Consider the following 22,745-nt stretch of genomic DNA (forward strand, 5'->3'; position numbering starts at 1 on the left):
GGGCAATCAGCATCAGCATCATCATGCGCTCGATCGCGAGATTTCCTATAATGTCAACAAGGATGTTGAAACCATTTCAGACACGTCGCATATAGGAGTCAAAAGGCACATCCACAAAGATCACACACGTCTGAACTCGGAGCGAGACTGCTCCCTGTCAGTCCTGTATCTCATCACCCATCAGCAGCAGCAGTAAGAAGAACTGTAGCCAGACTGAAACTCACGAGCGACGGAGCGAGAAACATCTAGCCAGAATCAAGAAAACACTCAAGCAGATATCCAAATCAAGATCGGCGCGCACGGAAAGCGACCGGCGGGACGCACATCGATCGACCTCCAGCTGTTCGATCTGGCATCTAACGAAAATCTTCAGTTCTTGGATCAATCTCCAGAGAATCAAACCGAGGGGGGCGGAGAATGAAATAGTATGGAAAAAAAAGGCTAATTAAGCAGCAGCTAGTCCTGGACAATGGCGGGGTAGGTGACGAGGCGGCGGGCGCAGGCGGTGCAGGCGAACCTGCGCTTGTTCTTGAGGCAGAGCGGCAGGAAGCAGAGCACCCACTTGGCCTCCACGTCCGTGGCCACCACCCCGCCGCCGCAGTACGGGCAGCTCCCCGGCGCCTTCTGCACGCCCACCACCTTCTCCTCCTTGCCGCACACCTTCGCCCCCGCCCGCGCCGCCCTCGCCGCCGCCCCCATCGACGCCGACGCCGACGACGACGACCCCTCCATCTCGCCCTCGCCCTCGCCCGGCCGCTGCCAAATCGAAGGGTGCTGTGCTGGTCAGGAGTGCCGCTCTGCTTTCTTGGCTGGCTACCTGGCTACAAGCCTACAAGATGGATGGATATGCGGGCGCGGGGGCTGGGCGGTGGGCTTTAACGCCGGTGGCGAGGGCGAGTTACGCACTCACCAGCACGCGAGCTACCTCTCCGGCTTTTGCTGCCGCTGGTGCGGTTGGTTAACTGACATCCGGCCGTGGCAGTGGCCGCCAGCGCGCGCGCGCCCGCGTGGCGCCTACCGCGGTACGCCGCCCGTCAGCAGACGCTGTCATTTAGCTGGGGACCGGGACGAGCGCGGACACGACGGACAGGGCGCGAGGACCCCGCTGCCTGGGCCAAATTTGGGCGAGTCACTCACTCACATGCATCTCACCGCGCCGTTGGGGGATGAGATCCACCGGCGCCGGAGCTCCCCTCCCAGTGCTCCGTGACAAGGAAGCAGCTGCGCTAGTGCCCCAGGTAGGTACGTGCACGGTTCGTTTGGCTCACGGCGCACGCGCGTGCGCCGTGGCTTTTTAACCTCGTCCGGCGGCCGCCGTTGGTGCGTGCGTGCGTGCGTCCGTAGGCGGCGCGGTGGACGGGTGAATGATGTGGCCGGCTGACTCGAGAAACGCCTGCAGATATGTCCCGAAATCTGTGGTTTCTTTGGCGCAGGAAAGCTCTTGGCTTGTTCCGGGGCGGGGCGGCTCGATCGGCGCCCGGCGTCGCCGTGCACACAAGCGGAAACGGACACCCGACGGGTCGCGGATGCGTCCATCCATGTATGTATCTGGACGCCTAGCGAGGTGCGTGCGTGCGTGCTGCGCACGGCCTTATCGCACTGGGCTGACGTACAAGCTTCGGCATCATCATGCGTGTCCCGTGTGCCGTCGGAAGCCGCTGGCGTCTTCTGTTGAATATTTGAGCAGTTTTGTACTTATATAAATTAGTTCAGAAATACTGTAAATAAAACGGATTAAACATGATGATCAAACGAACAATAGTACTAATCATGTGATCAGATATCATAAAAATATTATATCTAGTACTTCCTCTGTAAAAAATGTAAGATCATTTAGATCACCAAAGTAGTGATCTAAATGATCTTATATTTCTTTACAAAGGGAGTAATAAAAAATCCAGAAACAATCCCTGGCGCAAGGGATAAAAATACGTACAACATTGAAGAAGAAGGAAAGTTCGCAACAGCGCCAGACGGCATGTCACCGAGGAAGATTTCAGCATCGCTGAAGTTATCGTGCACAAATAGGTGATGGAGAATCCAGCAGTCCCGCAAAGAGCGGCAAATTTGACAAATTTGACCTATAGACGAAATCAAATCACAGAATGAACTATCCGTGAAACTATTTCACGCGGCCGACCTTTTTGTGTGACGCCCGACACGAAGGCGCCACACTACACTGTGCAACGCCTCACAGATAGGCGCTACACGGCCAGCGTCGCACCCGTGTGATCAGAAAATTACTAAGTCAGTGTGCAGCGCCTGAGAGCTAGGCGCCACGGGTCAGCCGCGTGAAATAGTTTCACGGACAGTTCATTCTGTGATTTGATTTCGTCTATAGGTCAAATTTGTCAAATTTGCCGCAAAGAGCACTCCCAAAAACTGATTGCCTCTCTCATGTATACATGATAGTAAGAGACGTAGTTTCGAAGGCTTGCTATCTCACTTCGCGGTGCTAACCGGAAAGCCAGATGAGAAAACGGTACGCGGTGAAGGCTCTGAAACTATAGGTCGACGCATAGGTTTAAGTTGAAAGTCTCATGTTTGTGGCAGAGTAGAAACCTCATATAAACGAGATGAAACTGCTCCAATGGGGAGATGAAGACAACTAGAGCCGGTTACTAGTCCACTATAGGGAGGTGGAACTGCTTACGTCGGTTCAGATTCATCTGAAAATAGTGGAAAACATTTTGACCTTTTCTTGTGTGGCAGAAAGAGGGCAACATGTACACGTGGCATAGAACCTAACCGGACGCGGCTCGTCCATGAAACACGACGTGCATGCAAGGTGTAGTGAGGCGGGGTGAGCCGCGGAACAGGAGTACGAGTGTATGAAAACAATTTCTCTTGTGTTTAACAATAGAAAATTCATGCTTCTTGTGCTTAAGAGAAGTGGCAAAATTTTCAATGGAGGAGGAAGCATTAGCAATGATGCCTCTGAAAACAAACTTATCTAGCAACACACGATTAAAGTGCTCAAGTTTCTTGGCAAGTGACTGTATCTCATGACTCAGCTCAACTGTTGGTCATCAATTATCTTATCCATGACATACAACTTGTTGCGTGCGTCTGAGACCCCAAACTTGGCCTCGAGTGGATCCATATGAAAGGATCGATGATCTTGTCACTAAGAACACCTCTCAAGAGCGTGTCAGTGGCCTAGAACATGGTAGGTATCCAAGCACGTACATTTGACATGGGTCCTAGCCCGTCTCGGCTTTGCTCATTCACGCACACGCGACCTAGCTCCTAGCCTGACTTGGCTTGGCTCGTTCACAAAAACACGACGCACATGTGAGGCGAGGCATGATGTGACGGCCGACGAAGGAGCGCGCATGTACATATGAGTCCTAGCCTCTTCTCGAGTTCTTAATTAGTGGTGTCTAGAACAACCCACCTTACATGTTAGCCTACCACACCATCCACTATGGAGTGAGCCTAAACTTTCCACTCTCTTGCCATGCACGAATGGGACATGTGGGCTTAGGGGTTTATATCCTAGGAACTATTGATGAATAATTAATGGGTTGGCCCAATAATTCAACATTTTATGTTCTCCACCCAAACTTTTTTTCATACGACAGTGGAGAAATCTGTATTTTGAGGACCTCTTTGTTTTATAGGGTTTTCAAAAAAAAAGAAAAATATGAATATAATGCATGCTACCGTAAATCCTATCTGATTGGAAAACTAGAGGTATTTGAATAAGACTTCCTTTGGTTTCTTGGTTTGTAGGGTTCTAAAAACATAAAACATAACAATAAAAAAAATGATAGGAAATGCACACGCAAACTTTTGATAAATACATGAATTCTATAATTTGGATGTTTGGTTACAGGAATTGAAAAACACAAAAATCCTAATAAACATGGTCAAACTAAAGGCAAACCACATGAAAATGTATAGCTAGAATGTTATTGTGCCAATAAGGCTCTGAAGGAAATATGCCCTAGAGGCAATAATAAAGTTATTATTTATTTCCTTATATCATGATAAATGTTTATTATTCATGCTAGAATTGTATTAACCGGAAACATAATACATGTGTGAATACATAGACAAACAGAGTGTCACTAGTATGCCTCTACTTGACTAGCTCGTTAATCAAAGATGGTTATGTTTCCTAGCCATAGACATGAGTTGTCATTTGATTAACGGGATCACCTCATTAGGAGAATGACGTGATTGACTTGACCCATTCCGTTAGCTTAGCACCCGATCGTTTAGTATGTTGCTATTGCTTTCTTCATGACTTATACATGTTCCTATGACTATGAGATTATGCAACTCCCGTTTACCGGAGGAACACTTTGTGTGCTACCAAACGTCACAACGTAAATGGGTGATTATAAAGGTGCTCTACAGGTGTCTCCAAAGGTACTTGTTGGGTTGGCGTATTTCGAGATTAGGATTTGTCACTCCGATTGTCGGAGAGGTATCTCTGGGCCCACTCGGTAATGCACATCACTATAAGCCTTGCAAGCATTGTGACTAATGAGTTAGTTGCGGGATGATGTATTACAGAACGAGTAAAGAGACTTGCCGATAACGAGATTGAACTAGGTATCGAGATACCGACGATCAAATCTCGGGCAAGTAACATACCGGTGACAAAGGGAACAACGTATGTTGTTATGCGGTCTGACCGATAAAGATCTTCGTAGAATATGTGGGAGCCAATATGGGCATCCAGGTCCCGCTATTGGTTATTGACCGGAGACGTGTCTCGGTCATGTCTACATAGTTCTCGAACCCGTAGGGTCCGCACGCTTAACGTTACGATGACAGTTTTATTGAGTTTTGATGTACCGAAAGAGTTCGGAGTCCCGGATGAGATCGGGGATATGACGAGGAGTCTCGAAATGGTCGAGACGTAAAAATCGATATATTGGACGACTATATTCGGACTTCGGAAAGGTTCCGAGTGATTCGGGTATTTTTCGGAGTACCGGAGAGTTACGGGAATTCGTATTGGGCCTTAATGGGCCATACAGGAAAGGAGAGAAAGGCCTCTGCGCCCCTCCCCTTGGTCTGGTCCGAATTGGACTAGGGAAGGGGGGCGCCTCCTTCCTTCCTTCTCTTTTTCCCTTCCCCTTTTCCTATTCCATGTGGGAGGAGGAATCCTACTAGGACTAGGGAGTCCTAGTAGGACTCCAACCTTCTGGTGCGCCCCAGGGGCTGGCCGACCTCCCCTCCTCCATCCTTTATATACGGGGGCAGGGGGGCACCCCATAGACACAACAATTGATCCTTGAGATCTCTTAGCCGTGTGCGGTGCCCCCCTCCATCATATTACACCTCGATAATACCGTTGCGGAGCTTAGGCGAAGCCCTGCGTCGGTGGAACATCATCATCGTCACCACGCCGTCGTGCTGACGAAACTCTCCCTCAACACTCGGCTGGATCGGAGTTCGAGGGACGTCATCGAGCTGAACATGTGTAGAACTCGGAGGTGCCGTACGTTCGGTACTTGATCGGTCGGATCGTGAAGATGTACGACTACATCAACCGCGTTGTGATAACGCTTCCGCTGTCGGTCTACGAGGGTACGTGGACAACACTCTCCCCTCTCGTTGCTATGCATCACCATGATCTTGCGTGTGCGTAGGAATTTTTTTGAAATTACTATGTTCCCCAACAGTGGCATCCGAGCCTGGTTTTATGCGTTGATGCTATGCACGAGTAGAACACAAGTGAGTTGTGGGCGATATAAGTCATACTGCTTACCAGCATGTCATACTTTTGTTCAACGGTATTGTGAGATGAAGCGGCCCGGACCGACATTACGCGTACGCTTACGCGAGACTGGTTTCACCGTTCGGAGCACTCGTTGCTTAAAGGTGACTGGCGGGTGTCTGTCTCTCTCACTTTAGTTGAACCGAGTGTGGCTACGCCCGGTCCTTGCGAAGGTTAAAACAGCACCAACTTGATAAACTATCGTTGTGGTTTTGATGCGTAGGTAAGAACGGTTCTTGCTAAGCCCGTAGCAGCCACGTAAAATATGCAACAACAAAGTAGAGGACGTCTAACTTGTTTTTGCAGGGCATGTTGTGATGTGATATGGTCAAGACATGATGTGATATAATGTGTTGTATGAGATGATCATGTTTTGTAACCGAGTTATCGGCAACTGGCAGGAGCCATATGGTTGTCGCTTTATTGTATGAGATGCAATCGCCATGTAATAGTTTTACTTTATCACTAAGCGGTAGCGATAGTCGTAAAAGCAATAAGTTGGCGAGACGACAACGATGCTACGATGGAGATCAAGGTGTCGCGCCGGTGACGATGGTGATCATGACGGTGCTTCGGAGATGGAGATCACAAGCACGGTGCTTCGGAGATGGAGATCACAAGCACAAGATGATGATGGCCATATCATGTCACTTATATTGATTGCATGTGATGTTAATCCTTTATGCATCTTTTCTTGCTTTGATTGACGATAGCATTATAAGATGATCCTTCACTAAATTATCAAAGTATAAGTGTTCTCCCTGAGTATGCACCGTTGCAAAAGTTCTTCGTGCTGAGACACCACGTGTTAATCGGGTGTGATAGGCTCTACGTTCAAATACAACGGGTGCAAAACAGTTGCACACGCGGAATACTCAGGTTAAACTTGACGAGCCTAGCATATACAGATATGGCCTCGGAACACAGAGACCGAAAGGTCGAGCGTGAATCATATAGTAGATATGATCAACATAGTGATGTTCACCATTGAAACTACTCCATCTCACGTGTTAATCGGACATGGTTTAGTTGCTTTGGATCACGTAATCACTTAGATGATTAGAGAGATGTCTATCTAAGTGGGAGTTCTTAAGTAATATGATTAATTGAACTTAAATTTATCATGAACTTAGTCCTGATAGTATTTTGCAAATTTTATGTTATAGATCAATAGCTCGCGTTGTTGCTTCGCTGTGTTTATATTTTGATATGTTCCTAGAGAAAAATTATGTTGAAAGATGTTAGTAGCAAAGATGCGGATTGGATCCGTGATCTGAGGATTATCCTCATTGCTGCACAGAAAAATTATGTCCTTGATGCACCGCTAGGTGACAGACCTATTGCAGGAGTAGATGCAGACGTTATGAACGTTTGGCTAGCTCAATATGATGACTACTTGATAGTTTAGTGCACCATGCTTAACGGCTTAGAATCGGGACTTCAAAGACGTTTTGAACATCATGGACCATATAAGATGTTCCAGGAGTTGAAGTTAATATTTCAAGCAAATACCCGAGTTGAGAGATATGAAGTCTCCAACAAGTTCTATAGCTAAAAGATGGAGGAGAATCGCTCAACTAGTGAGCATGTGCTCAGATTGTCTGGGTACTACAATCGCTTGAATCAAGTGGGAGTTAATCTTCCAGATAAAATAGTGATTGACAGAATTCTCTAGTCACCATCACCAAGTTATTAGAACTTCGTGATGAACTATAGTATGCAAGGGATGACGAAAGTAATTCCCGAGCTCTTCGTGATGCTAAAATCGACGAAGGTAGAAATCAAGAAAAACATCAAGTGTTGATGGTTGACGAGACCACTTCAAGTGTTGATGGTTGACAAGACCACTAGTTTCAAGAAAAGGGCAAAGGGAAGAAGGGGAACTTCAAAAGAACGGCAAGCAAGTTGCTACTCAAGTGAAGAAGCCCAAGTCTGTACCTAAGCCTGAGACTAAGTGCTTCTACTGCAAAGGGACTGGTCACTGGAAGCGGAACTACCCCAAGTATTTGGTGGATAAGAAAGATGGCAAAGTGAACAAAGGTATATTGGATATACATGTTATTGATGTGTACTTACTAGTGTTTATAGCAACCCCTCAGTATTTGATACTGGTTCAGTTGCTAAAGAGTAGTAACTCGAAAACGGGAGTAGCAGAATAAACAGAGACTAGTAAAAGGCGAGGTGACGATGTGTGTTCGAAGTAGTTCCAAGATTGATATGATCATCATCGCACACTCCCTATACTTTCGGGATTAGTGTTGAAACTAAATAAGTGTTATTTGGTGTTTGCGTTGAGCATGAATATGATTTGATCATGTTTATTGCAATACGGTTATTCATTTAAGTTAGAGAACAATTGTTGTTCTGTTTACATGAATAAAAACCTTCTATGGTCATACACACCAACGAAAATGGTTTGTTGGATCTCGATCGTAGTGATACACATATTCATAATATTGAAGCTAAAAGATGCAAAGTTAATAATGATAGTGCAACTTATTTGTGGCACTGCCGTTTAGGTCATATTGGTGTAAAGCGCATGAAGAAACTCCATACTGATGGGATTTTGGAATCACTTGATTATGAATCACTTGATGCTTGCGATCCGTGCCTCATGGGCAAGATGACTAAAACGCCGTTCTCCGGAACTATGGAGAGAGCAACAGATTTGTTGGAAATCATACATACAGATGTATGTGGCCCGATAAATATTGAGGCTCGTAGCAGGTATCATTATTTTCTGACCTTCACAGATGATTTGAGCAGATATGGGTATATCTACTTAATGAAACAGAAGTCTGAAAGATTTGAAAAGTTCATATAATTTCAGAGTGAAGTAGAAAATCATCGTAACAAGAAAATAAAGTTTCTACGATCTGATCGCGGAGACAAATATTTGAGTTGCGAGTTTGGTCTTCAATTAAAACAATGTGGAATAGTTTCACAAATTCGTGCCACCTGGAACACCACAGCATAATGGTGTGTCCGAACGTCATAACCGTACTTTATTGGATATAGTGCAATCTATGATGTCTCTTACCAATTTACCACTATCGTTTTGGGGTTATGCATTAGAGACAGCTACATTCACATTAAATAGGGCACCATCAAAATCCGTTGAGACGACGCCTTATGAACTGTGGTTTGGCAAGAAACCAAAGTTGTCGTTTCTTAAAGTTTGGGGTTGCGATGCTTATGTGAAAAAATTTCATCCTGATAAGCTCAAACCCAAATCGGAGAAATGTGTCTTCATAGGATACCCAAAGGAGACAGTTGGGTACACCTTCTATCACAGATCCGAAGGCAAGACATTCGTTGCTAAGAATGGATCCTTTCTAGAGAAGGAGTTTCTCTCGAAAGAAGTGAGTGGGAGGAAAGTAGAACTTGATGAGGTAACTGTACCTGCTCCCTTATTGGAAAGTAGTTCATCACAGAAATCTGTTCCTGTGACTCCTACACCAATTAGTGAGGAAGTTAATGATGATGATCATGTAACTTCAGATCAAGTTACTACCAAACCTCGTAGGTAAACCAGAGTGAGATCCACACCAGAGTGGTACGGTAATCCTGTTCTGGAGGTCATGTTATTTGACCATGACGAACCTACGAACTATGAGGAAGCGATGATGAGCCCAGATTCCGCGAAATGGCTTGAGGCCATGAAATCTGAGACAAGATCCATATATGAGAACAAAGTATGAACTTTGATTGACTTGCCCAATGATCGGCGAGCCATTGAGATTAAATGGATCTTCAAGAGGAAGACAGACAGTGATAGTAGTGTTACTGTCTACAAAGCTAGAATTGTCGCAAAAAGGTTTTCGACAAGTTCAAGGTGTTGACTACGATGAGAGTTTCTCACTCGTATCTATGCTTAAGTCTGTCTGAATCATGTTAGCAATTGCCACATTTTATGAAATATGACAAATGGATAAACAAAACTGCATTCCTTAATGGATTTATTAAAGAAGAGTTGTATATGATGCAACCAGGAGGTTTTGTCAATCCTAAAAGTGCTAACAAAATATGCAAGCTCCAGCGATCCATCTATGGACTGGTGCAAGCATCTCGGAGTTGGAATATATGCTTTGATAAGTTGATCAAAGCATATAGTTTTATACAGACTTGCAGTGAAGCCTGTATTTACAAAAAAAAGTGAGTGGGAGCACTACAACATTTCTGATAAGTATATGTGAATGACATATTGTTGATCAGAAATAATGTAGAAATATTCTGCAAAGCATAAATGAGTGTTTGAAAGGAGTTTTTCAAAGAAAGACCTCGGTGAAGCTGCTTGCATATTGAGCATCAAGATCTATAGAGATAGATCAAGATGCTTGATAAGTTTTTTTTCAATGAGTACATACCTTAACAAGATTTTGAAGTAGTTCAAAATAGAACAGTCAAAGAAAGAGTTCTTGCCTGTGTTACAAGGTGTGAAATTGAGTAAGACTCAAAACCCGACCACGGCAGAAGATAGAAAGAGAATGAAAGTCATTCCCTATGCCTTGGCCATAGGTTCTATAAAGTATGCCATGCTGTGTACCAGATCTATTGTATACCCTACACTGATTTTGGCAAGGGAGTACAATAGTGATCTAGGAGTAGATCACTGGACAACGGTCAAATTTATCCTTAGTGGAATAAGCATATGTTTCTCGATTATGGAGGTGACAAAAGGTTCATCGTAAAGGGTTACGTCAATGCAAGTTTTGACACTGATCCAAATGACTCTAAGTCTCAATCTGGATACATATTGAAAGTGGGATCAATTAGCTAAAGTAGCTCCGTGCAGAGCATTGTAGACATAGAAATTTGCAAAATACTTACGGATCCGAATATGACAAACCCGTTGACTAAAATTATCTCACAAGCAAAACATGATCACACCTTAGTACTCTTTGGGTGTTAATCACATAGCGATGTGAACTAGATTACTGACTCTAGTAAACCCTTTGGGTGATGGTCATATGACGATGTGAACTATGGGTGTTAATCACATGGTGATGTGAACTATTCATGTTAAATCACATGGCGATGTGAACTAGATTATTGACTCTAGTGCAAGTGGGAGACTGAAGGAAATATGCCCTAGAGGCAATAATAAAGTTATTATTTATTTCCTTATATCATGATAAATGTTTATTATTCATGCTAGAATTGTATTAACCGGAAACATAATACATGTGTGAATACATAGACAAACAGAGTGTCACTAGTATGCCTCTACTTGACTAGCTCGTTAATCAAAGATGGTTATGTTTCCTAGCCATAGACATGAGTTGTCATTTGATTAACGGGATCACCTCATTAGGAGAATGACGTGATTGACTTGACCCATTCCGTTAGCTTAGCACCCGATCGTTTAGTATGTTGCTATTGCTTTCTTCATGACTTATACATGTTCCTATGACTATGAGATTATGCAACTCCCGTTTACCGGAGGAACACTTTGTGTGCTACCAAATGTCACAACGTAAATGGGTGATTATAAAGGTGCTATACAGGTGTCTCCAAAGGTACTTGTTAGGTTGGCGTATTTCGAGATTAGGATTTGTCACTCCGATTGTCGGAGAGGTATCTCTGGGCCCACTCGGTAATGCACATCACTATAAGCCTTGCAAGCATTGTGACTAATGAGTTAGTTGCGGGATGATGTATTACGGAACGAGTAAAGAGACTTGCCGGTAACGAGATTGAACTAGGTATCGAGATACCGACGATCAAATCTCGGGCAAGTAACATACCGGTGAGAAAGGGAACAACGTATGTTGTTATGCGGTCTGACCGATAAAGATCTTCGTAGAATATGTGGGAGCCAATATGGGCATCCAGGTCCCGCTATTGGTTATTGACCGGAGACGTGTCTCGGTCATGTCTACATAGTTCTCGAACCCGTAGGGTCCGCACGCTTAACGTTACGATGACAGTTTTATTGAGTTTTGATGTACCGAAAGAGTTCGGAGTCTCGGATGAGACCGGGGATATGACGAGGAGTCTCGAAATGGTCGAGACGTAAAAATCGATATATTGGACGACTATATTCGGACTTCGGAAAGGTTCCGAGTGATTCGGGTATTTTTCGAAGTACCGGAGAGTTACGGGAATTCGTATTGGGCCTTAATGGGCCATACGGGAAAGGAGAGAAAGGCTTCAAAAGGTGGCTGCGCCCCTCCCCTTGGTCTGGTCCGAATTGGACTAGGGAAGGGGGGCGCCTCCTTCCTTCCTTCTCTTTTTCCCTTCCCCTTTTCTTATTCCATGTGGGAGGAGGAATCCTACTAGGACTAGGGAGTCCTAGTAGGACTCCAACCTTCTGGCGCGCCCCAGGGGCTGGCCGGCCTCCCCTCCTCCATCCTTTATATACGGGGGCAGGGGGCACCCCATAGACACAACAATTGATCCTTGAGATCTCTTAGCCGTGTGCGGTGCTCCCCTCCATCATATTACACCTCGATAATACCGTTGCGGAGCTTAGTCGAAGCCTTGCGTCGGTGGAACATCATCATCGTCACCACGCCGTCGTGCTGACGAAACTCTCCCTCAACACTTGGCTGGATCGGAGTTCGAGGGACGTCATCGAGCTGAACGTGTGTAGAACTCGGAGGTGCCGTACGTTCGGTACTTGATCGGTCGGATCGTGAAGACGTACGACTACATCAACCGCGTTGTGATAACGCTTCCGCTGTCGGTCTACGAGGGTACGTGGACAACACTCTCCCCTCTCGTTGCTATGCATCACCATGATCTTGCGTGTGCGTAGGAATTTTTTTGAAATTACTACGTTCCCCAACAGGCTCTTAGTCTCGTTCTTCGTGCATAGGAATTTGAAAAGAAGATCCAAGGAGATGTTATAATTCCTGTGTTTTTTCCTTTCAAACCGTAACTAAAGAACAAATTTCTCCATTTTTTTCCTTTGCCTCATTACTCTAAACCAAATGCAGGAATAGTATTATTTATCATAGGTAAATTCTTATTTCTACATTTTCCCTCTACTTCTCCTTCAAACCATAGGAGCCCTAAGGCCTTGTACAATGCTAGATGCTTAGGAAAATAAACCGGGTTTTTCTGAAGCACCAGTGCCTATTTGTAAAGGAGAGACGCCTAATTAAGCGTCTACCCTGTACAAGTAAGCACCGGTGCTTGAGGAAAGCCTGGTTTATTTCTCTAAGCACCTCCCCTAAGCATCTTGCATTGTACAAGGCCTAAAAGAGCGTTTGATGCCATAGGAAAAATAAAGGAATTGCACAAAGATATTTGAGTGATGGAGATTTTCCTTCAAAATAGAGTGTAAATCAATCCTTATGAGTTTTTCCTAAGGATTCCAATCCCACGAAGCAAGGATGGTATATAGGAAAAATTCATAAAGATCCAAATCCTATAAAATTTCTTTAAATCAAGGGAGCCCTTACTTTTTTAATTACCAAGTTAACTTTGGAAACCCTTTGAAGGGGGGAGCTACGTTCCCGTTGATAGTGACGCGTGTATGGTTACTTTTGTCAATCTTGATGCTCCAAAACTCCGAGCTCGGTCTTTAATGGGACGGTGTGTGTCGGGGATATATCCCGCGGTATGACCCGGCCGGAATTGGCGGCTCATTAGTAACCCGGCGGGCGGGTCAGATGGACAACAAGGCTCAAAGCCCAGAAGGCCGGCTCATGTTATGATGGGCCGGATTAAGAGGAAAGGGATGACGAATATTTCCTTTACAAGGAAACAAGACCCGGACTTGTAATTAACTTGTAAGAGAAGATAGACTAGTCCTAGTCCTACTAGGACTCTACATGTAAGCCGCCCTTTCAACTTATATAAGGAGGGGCAGGACTCCCCAAAGAGGGACAAGCAAGAAGCAATAATTTCGAGGGCTAGACACAACTAGAGGAGAGCCGGCTTGCCGGCGACTCCCTCATGATCATAATGAGACCTAGCCTCAAACAGCATGTAGGGTTATTACCGGATGATGTTTCCCGGGGCCCGAAGCTGTCTAAACCCTTGTCTTGTGCGTTGAACCGCCCCGCGTCTCTCATCCCAATCAACCCCTCTCAAGTTACCACATAGATGCGCTGGCCTCGCGACTAAGTCCTCACACTAGGACATCTGCCGTGACAAATTCCACGACAGTTGGCGCCCACCGTGGGGCCTGCGCATGGTGGTGTTGAGTTTTTGGAGGGATTTTTCTCAGGGATCGAGAAGCTCGCGATATGTCAGATGAAAAAGTGCCAGCCGGAAAGCGCGCAAGATAACCCGGCGTGAGACAGCCTTGGACAGAGCCGGCATGTTCATCGGTTTATATTCAAAATTATGATTAAATTGAGGTTGGCAGATGCAAGTTTGATGATTGAGAGGTTAGGGTTGCGTGTGCCACCGTCGAGTTCAAATCTCTGTTGTTGTGTTTCCGCACGTGACCAGGCAATATGTCCGGGTCGCCAAATCACTGTTTTTGTCACGGCACGGAAGTTCGAGACCTGTCCGGTTACGCTGCCATATAAACTTTTGGAATCAATAGCGACACAGCAATTCACCAGGGGATTTGATAGATTACTGTTGGAATCCGAGACGGTCTGCTATGTGGTTGCAAGTAATACTACGGTGCTAGCTATTGTATCACCTGTAGCCATCCGTTCATTGATAGAAAAAAAAACAGGGAGGCTACGACCCGGATTGGATCGTGGGTACAGCTTTGCCTCTTGTCCCGGCCTGGCCTCGCCTCCGCCTCAGATGGATAGTACAGCTCCGCCGCCGCCGCGTTGAACCGCCCCCACTGGTCCGGCCCTGAGCTGCCTCGAGCCACCCCCGTGGTGTGGTCTTTCCGGCGAGTCGCCGAGCCCCTCCATCTGGTCTCCACATCGCCGGTTCACCACTGCTGCTGCTGCTGCTGCTCGCCTCGCCGGCGTCCCTCGGCCGCCTTGGTTTCCAAGCCGCCTCGGGCCGGCCCTGCCTCGCGCCGTCCCCACGGCCTCAAGCCGCCGCCTCCAAAGCCCTGCCGGGCCGCGTCCGCCCGCGGCCGCGTGCACCAGCCTCCTACGACCCGGCTGCGCGCCGCCCTCACCTCCGCCTTGTTGACGAATCGCCGCTGAACGGCCGTTCGCCTGAGTCGCCGATGCCGCGGGGGTTGACCTTGTTTCCGCCTTGCCGCGAGCTCACCTCGCCTGCGCCCTCTGCTGGCTCATACCACTGCGCGCCCCGTCCACGCAATTCGCAGCCCCTGCCAAGCTGACTCACCCCGTCGATGTGAGTAGCCTGTGCTGGTCTCCGCCTCCACCTTGAGCCACCTCCGGGAGCCGCTTCTGCCGAACGACGGCGGCTCATTTTTTCACTCGGTCCAAGCTGCTATGGATTCACATCCGCTGCAAGTCGCCACAGCTTCAGGCCTGGCCCCGCGTTGTTTCATCACGCCTCTCGCGCACCTCTGCCGCCGTGCTTCGAGGCTGGTTGTCCCGCCTCCGTCGCTCGAGGCCTCTCCTCGCCGCCCGTTGGCCGACGGAGGCTGTAGCTCCTGTTGGCCTGGCCATCATGGCCTTATGTCAATTGTCCCTATTCTGGAGTAGCAGAAGATGCAGGATTGGGAGCAGCGGCTCAATAGTGCATCACAGCGGGTTGAAGTACTTGTTCAGGTTCAGCAAGATAGGGGTGAGACAATGGATGCTTTTGGCTTGGCATTCGTGAAATTTCGAAAGTTTGTGAACTGAGAAAACATATAGCCGCAGATGGCACAACCAGGGCAGTATGGGATTCCAGCAGTATGCAGCAAAAGCAATAAAGACGAGCCGTCCATAAAGCAGTAATGGGCAAGTAAATCTGGAGCAGCCAGCCTACCACTCCGTTCTGTGGACATATGAAAAAAAAAGAGCATGACCCGGAGGGTCTCTCCTGAGCTGCTCGATGTCGGGTTTAAACCGCCGCCTTGCTGCAGGTTTATGGCTGAAGGTTTTCGACGAAAATATCATGTGCTATCTTGTCTATATATTTTATTAGCACATATTAAATTATTTGAGAAACAGCTACTCTGTCTTTCAATATATTTTATGCAGGACAAAGTCCACTACAAAAGTGGCGTTGTACTATGGACAGGAGGCTCGCGCCGATTTAAACGTTATGGCCAATTCTTGCGCCTGCGCCGGTTTAAATGCCGTGGCCAACTCTCGCGCCTGCACCGACTACCGCTGCCGCGCCCAAATCGCCCGTCCGCACCGCCTTACAACGCCGCGGACGACTTGCCCGTCCGCCCTCGCGGCCGGTTCACGCGTCCGCGCCGGCTTACAACGCGGAGGACAACTTGCTCGTCCGCACCGGCTCACAAACACCGTGGCCGGTTTATCTGTCTGCTCCCACGGCCGATTCACCCGTGAAAGGTTCCAGTTTCACTTAGTGATCATCAACTTCATAGCGGATTATTTTCGGCCTAAACACATCAGGTGATATCCATCTAAAATATATTTTTAGTACATATTATTTTTGTCAAAGAATAGTTTATGTTTGCCTTGGTCTGCAATATTGCTTATACAGGGCAATTATTTATGACAAAAAGTGATATTATACTGCGGAGATGGAGGCACGCCAACATCTTTTGGCACAGGTGGTCTTCGTTATTCAACGGACCCTCGCACCGGCTTACCACGCCGTGGCCGTCTCTCGCGACCACGCCAGCTTACAACAAGGAGGACAACTCACCCGTCCGCACCGGTTTACAACGCCACGGCCGACTCATCTGTCTGTGCCGCCTCTGATGTTACGATCGTCTTTACCGTCCGTCTCTCGCGGCCTGATCTATATCAACACACCAGGCCGCACTTGGCTGGATGAGTTGTTTATTGATTATGAGCAAGTCACTACTTGGGAAGCCCGGTTTTCTTCCAACAAACTGGAGGCAAATTATCATATATTATCAGCCGTCGTCTGCACTAGATGGTTCAATGGGCAGGTGCACGAGTCGCTGTCACTACAGTTTGGTTAAACTTCAAACAGCCAGTTGGAAGGAACCATTGGCCGAGTTGCTGACACGGCTCATACGGGATCATTTATAACCCGCCGCAGTCACCTTAACCTTCTGTGGATACACATCGTGTTATCAACACCAATGATATACAAGTTATGCCGGTTTATATCACGGTTAAATATGGAGAATCTCAAGCCAACTCCTCGAGTCATCTTGAGACTCGGGGGCTACAGTGACATGACTCGGGAACCCCGGGTCGTTGGAGGGAATGATAACCTGGTTCCGGAGGCTGCTACCATATTGATGAAACTTTAAAGGCCGTCAGAAAATTGCCGGTTCAAATAATAATGCCGGTTTAAAATCCGGTTCAAGAGATATCTTTCTCCCGCAAAGTTTTGAAGCTCTCAAATCCGGTTCAATCGTCCGGCTCAAGGTAAATTTGTATCTTATAAAGCTTTGAAGCTCTTAATATCCGGTTTACAAATTTCCGGTTCAAAAAGAGGTTATCTCTCGCAAAGTTCGAGTTCTCAGTAAAAATTAAAGGGACCAAAGAGAGTCTGTTACAAAGCACAACTCAAATATAGGTACCCTGCTTTAATGACCATTGGGAGCTGATCGTATTTGAATTTAGCTTAACCTTTTTGGTGTGACCCTGATCGTATTCGAATCAGAGTCGTTAAATATTCTCATGATCACCAGGGGCTTCCTGTTCAAACATAGGTCGTATTCGAACCAAAGAGAACATAGCTGTCGGTACCCTCTTGATCGGCACACTGCCGAGCTCACTAGGGGGCTTCTTGATCGTATTCGAATCATAGCTCAACCCCTTCTGGGAACCGACGTGGATCGTATTCGAATCAGCGTCGTTAAACAACTCTCAAGGTCATTTGGGGGCTTCCTGTTCAAACATAGGTCGTATTCGAACCAAAGAGAACATAGCTGTCGGTACCCTCTTGATCGGCAACGCCAAAGCCACTGGGGGCTATATGATCGTATTCGAATCTTAGCTTAACCCCTTTGGGACGGTTTTCTGATCGTATTCGAATCAGAAGCCTCAAATTTTTTGAAGTCTCTTTTTGCAAACAATTTTTGGATTTTATTTGAAGCTCTTTTGATCATATCTAAAGTGTATATGAGTGGTTGCTATTTAACCCGGTTTGACTTTGGATGATAAGTCACCATCATATGACAATCATAAACATTTGGAAGTCTTGATTTCTAAAGATTGGGTTATCACCCTTACTGCACAGGTCATGTAAACCGGTAGTACAAATTCAATATCACAGTGGTTATATGTGAGATATTATGACCCGCCCTGCGGTAAACCGCCAAGGGATCTTGTGATCTACTTGTGTGCAGGATAAGACTACATTTGGGTGGTTACCCGCCCTGGCTTTTAACGTTAAGTCGCCAGGGCATATGTTGTTTGAACTCTGTGCAGGATTTACAGGGCTATGACTTACATAATGATTAAGTTCAAGCCCATCATCAAAGATTGAAATTGGTTTTCTCAAAGGCTATAAGCCGCCGGGTTGTAAAAATTCCGGCTTACAATGGAGGCGTAATAAATCGCCATCAGCCAAGAGCCGCCGGGTATTTAAACTCCGGATTTACTTGTCAACAGATAAGGTATTTGGAATCTTTAAATAGCAAACTTGGCTGGATTTTCATTATGATTTGAATGATTGAGGTTTTCAAACCGGGTTAGTCAGATCTTTAATAGCCAACATGGCTGGATTTTTATTATGGTTATCAGAAACTAATATTATGATTGAGGTTTTCAAAGTCGCTTCAGCGCAATGGCTATTATTTTATCAATGGATATGATTTATTCTACAATGGAAGGAATAGTTTCGAGTCGCTGCAGGCTGACAACCCGGCACTTGGGGGCTACATTATTCAAATTGAGATTACATCAAATGTGCAAGTCCCATGTCACTGCCAGCATGCACCATGGCACTTGGGGGCTAATGCAAGATTACTTTTTATTGGCCTTGTTGAAGACCCGACTCATCATATTATGATAAACCGGCCCTTGGGGGCTACCAATTGCTCCTGTCAACAATTCAAGGTACATAAGTCTTAATCCATTATATTGAAGGATCCACTGTTTAGTTGGTAAAGCACAAAGCTCTTAACCTTGTGGACGTGGGTTCAAGCCCCATGGTGAGGGTTACATCATATGATTATTTTTAATGAAAAGTCCCAGCTCAGTATTATCTTACTAAGCCGGCCCTTGGGGGCTACACATTGCTGTTCAAATTTACATGATCATATTTATAAAGTCCCTGCTCATTATTGCACAATGACCCGGCCCTTGGGGGCTACACTGGTTGAAGTTTTTGAGAATCAGGCAATTACAAGTCCCAGGTTGCTGCAAGCATGACAACCCGGCACTTGGGGGCTACGTAATATGGAATATTCAGTTTTTACTAGTGATTGGGATGAACAACATGGATTTCTTCAAAGTGGCAGTATTCATATTGAAGCAAGTCTTAAGCCATCGCTTTGTTCTGCTCAAGACTTGGGGGCTACAGGTATTATATTATTATCAAAGAAATATCTTCAATTTCTCTGTTTTGAGCAAAACCAGATTGATCCGGTGTCACCAATCATTATGACCCTGTGTCTGTAAACCGGCGTCATTAACAATCATAAACCGGCGTTGCCGACAATTATGACTTGGCATCATCTATTTATAACCCGGCAATTATGGTACTCATAAACCGGCAAGTTTTATATCTTTAAGCCGGATGAATATAAGTTGAATATTTGAAGACCAATATTTTTGTCAAGTCAGAGCATTGAAAGCCGATTCAAGTGGATTGTTTCTTACAATATTTCTCTATAAGAGACCAATGCCAGCAAATTGACTCTGAAGTTGGCCTATTGACCCGGATTTCTCAAAAGAAGTATCTGGATTTTTTGCATTCACAAAGTTTGAACATATCTACTAAAGGAGATTTTCTATGAGTTCATGGGCATGTATCAAGAAAGAAATGACAAGGATTTAAAGATGATCAGGTGCCGGCTTACAAAATTTAACCCGGAGCACAACCTATCAAGTTTGTTCTTGTGTTTATTTTACAGGATCAGTTTAACATGGATAAATCCAAATTAAACTGGGGGCTAATGTCGGGGATATATCCCGCGGTATGACCCGGCCGGAATTGGCGGCTCATTAGTAACCCGGCGGGCGGGTCAGATGGACAACAAGGCTCAAAGCCCAGAAGGCCGGCTCATGTTATGATGGGCCGGATTAAGAGGAAAGGGATGACGAATATTTCCTTTACAAGGAAACAAGACCCGGACTTGTAATTAACTTGTAAGAGAAGATAGACTAGTCCTAGTCCTACTAGGACTCTACATGTAAGCCGCCCTTTCAACTTATATAAGGAGGGGCAGGGCTCCCCAAAGAGGGACAAGCAAGAAGCAATAATTTCGAGGGCTAGACACAACTAGAGGAGAGCCGGCTTACCGGCGACTCCCTCATGATCATAATGAGACCTAGCCTCAAACAGCATGTAGGGTTATTACCGGATGATGTTTCCCGGGGCCCGAAGCTGTCTAAACCCTTGTCTTGTGCGTTGAACCGCCCCGCGTCTCTCATCCCAATCAACCCCTCTCAAGTTACCACATAGATGCGCTGGCCTCGCGACTAAGTCCTCACACTAGGACATCTGCCGTGACAAATTCCACGACAGTGTGTGTGTGTGATGGTGTGTGCGTGTGCATCTACATTGTACCCAATGTTTTTTCTAATATCCATGTTGTAAGCCAAACACGTGGAGCTCATCGTCGGCTGCTCGTTAGCCTCCTCTGCTCAGCCATCTCGCCCATAGTCGGCTCATCCTCCGCCTTCGCTTCTTACATCCTCTCCAGCTCCTTCTGGCGCTCAGTAAGGCCTTCAAGTAGAGGTTGAGAGGAAGTTGGGAGGACAAAGATGAACCTGCGGGCGGGACAACAGTGTCAGTGAGAGGGGGCGTGGGTAGACAAACTGTTAAATGGATGCAAAAGTATAAGAATATGTAACATGGTAAATGATTTTTTTAAATAATTACACGAGAAGCAATACTAGTAAAAGTTAAAATTTCAAGAGAGACTAGTGGCATTAATTGGCATAAACTTGTCTACTAGTACTTTCTCTTCCATTATTAAAAAATGATTTGAACTAATAATATCCGAGTGAACTAAGAGCAGATAAAAGAGAGCATGTGTACGTAGGATATTATTAGGCGAAAGTCATCTTTTGATCCTGAGCTCATATGCTCCCGCATGAACAGTAAAATCGAAAAAAATATTAATTTTTTTAAAAAAATTCCAATTTTTTTTGAGAGAAACATTGACAAAAGTTCTAAGTGCCTGCAAAAATTCATCATGAAATCACATTCCTGTAAGGCGTGGCAAAAAAAACAAATTCAGTACTTCAAAATGCTTTTGAAAGTAACTTTTTCAGAGTACTGTTTTTGTTTTTTTTTCATGCCTTCTAGGAATCAGAGTTGCAGACCATAATGGCTGCTCGCCAACAAAAAGGGTTTGCAGGTCTCACCAATAAGCACGTACTGTACTACGTGTCGGCGGATTATTCATCCTTCCAGTTCCAGCCCAGCGCTATAGATTGAAGCTTCAACCGACACGTGCATGGGACCTTTGGCTTGTCCCATCTCTGCATCTCACCGTCCGGTGCAGTGATACGGGTCAACTATTTGGTTGAACTGGCGCGCCCCTCCTGCGCACGGCCGGCCGGTCGAGAACAGTGCTGGCCAGTTGGGAACCGGCGACGACCACACACAGACACACAGTCCAGCGACGTGCCTGGCCAATGTCGTTACTGTTCAGTGTGGTGGACGGCTCTTTAAAAAGTTGATAGGGTGGCACTGCTCACTGTTTTTATTTCCGAGAATATGACTGTTCACCGTCAGTACGTGGGCTACCATATGGGGTTGTGGATTGTGATTGCTGACCTGGATTCTTGTTTGATTGATGAATTCTGTCGCTGCTCCTTTTTATGGTTGTTGTGAGATAGTTAGTAGAGCTAAGTAATTATTGTGTGGAGCTACAGTTAGAGACCACAAAGGTAATCTTATTGCTGCATCTACCTCTGCCTTGTGAATGTGGCAGATGTCGTCTCCGTGGAAGCGACATCACTCCTTGAAGGCTTAAAGTTAATTCAAAGCGTGGGGTGCAGCAATGCCTTAGTAAGGATGGACAACATTATAGTGGTCAATACTCTACGTCATACAGTCTATGGTGGCGGCTCCAGTTTTAGATGATTGCAGAGAGCTATTAAGAGAGTCAGGGAAGGTTGCTATTGAGCATTGTAATAGAAAGTCTAATGTTGTTGCTCATGAGCTAGCTGAGTGAGGGCGTGTAAAACACTCCTTCTGTATGGGTGGATGCACCTCCTGTTTTAATTGCTAAATTTTTGGCAGACGATGTAACTATTATTTGAGTTTTAATAAAGCTAGCCATGAATGCCTTCCATAAAAAAAGCAATTACCGTGTCAAGATCATCCAGCAACGTGGGTCCACCACAGGTTAAACCTTGCGGCGACTGAGACGCGATTGTCCAAGCGATCGATAGGCAGCGCCTAGGGTTAGGGTTTCTCATATGTGGGTGGTTTTATCCGGAGGTGTAGAGGCTACGACGTGTGTGGTCCCGACACTAGCTGTTAGGTGTTCTCCTCTCCGCACAGGATCTCAATGGAGGCACGGGTGGGACGAGTTGTGACTACTCTGACGAAGACATCAACTCCGAAGAAAACGATGGATGTATCCACAAGCAGGGATCCCCCAAGATCTCCGGTTGATGGCAAATCTTTGGAGGAGGCTGCAAGCCTTTCAGCAAGGCCGGGGGGGGGGGGGGGGGGGGGCAATTTTGATTGAGAAGGAATCAAAGGGCTTGTTCTTCGCTGATTCTGGACCGGATCTGCCCAAAACTCCAAAGTGGTCGGCAGTGGGCAAGGTATGCGCGCCGAGGCCCTTGAATATACATGCTTTCGAAAGGGCTATGCAAAGAGCCTGGGGTCTACACCGCGATGCTCGATTAAAAGACATCTTCGTTTTTGTTCTTCA

At 46.0% G+C, this 22,745-nt stretch overlaps 1 protein-coding gene across 1 annotated transcript; it reads right to left on the bottom strand.

The window, feature by feature from the left end:
- Positions 1 to 232: 232 nt before the first annotated feature.
- LOC109771784 (uncharacterized) lies at positions 233 to 1,085 on the bottom strand. The gene has a single exon (XM_020330481.3). The coding sequence runs from the start codon at positions 730 to 732 to the stop codon at positions 457 to 459; it is 276 nt and encodes a 91-aa protein (XP_020186070.1). The 5' UTR covers positions 733 to 1,085; the 3' UTR covers positions 233 to 456.
- Positions 1,086 to 22,745: the final 21,660 nt, after the last annotated feature.

Source organism: Aegilops tauschii, chromosome 7, assembly GCF_002575655.3.
Source record: "Aegilops tauschii subsp. strangulata cultivar AL8/78 chromosome 7, Aet v6.0, whole genome shotgun sequence".
In the NCBI taxonomy this organism is placed as follows: Eukaryota; Viridiplantae; Streptophyta; class Magnoliopsida; order Poales; family Poaceae; genus Aegilops; species Aegilops tauschii.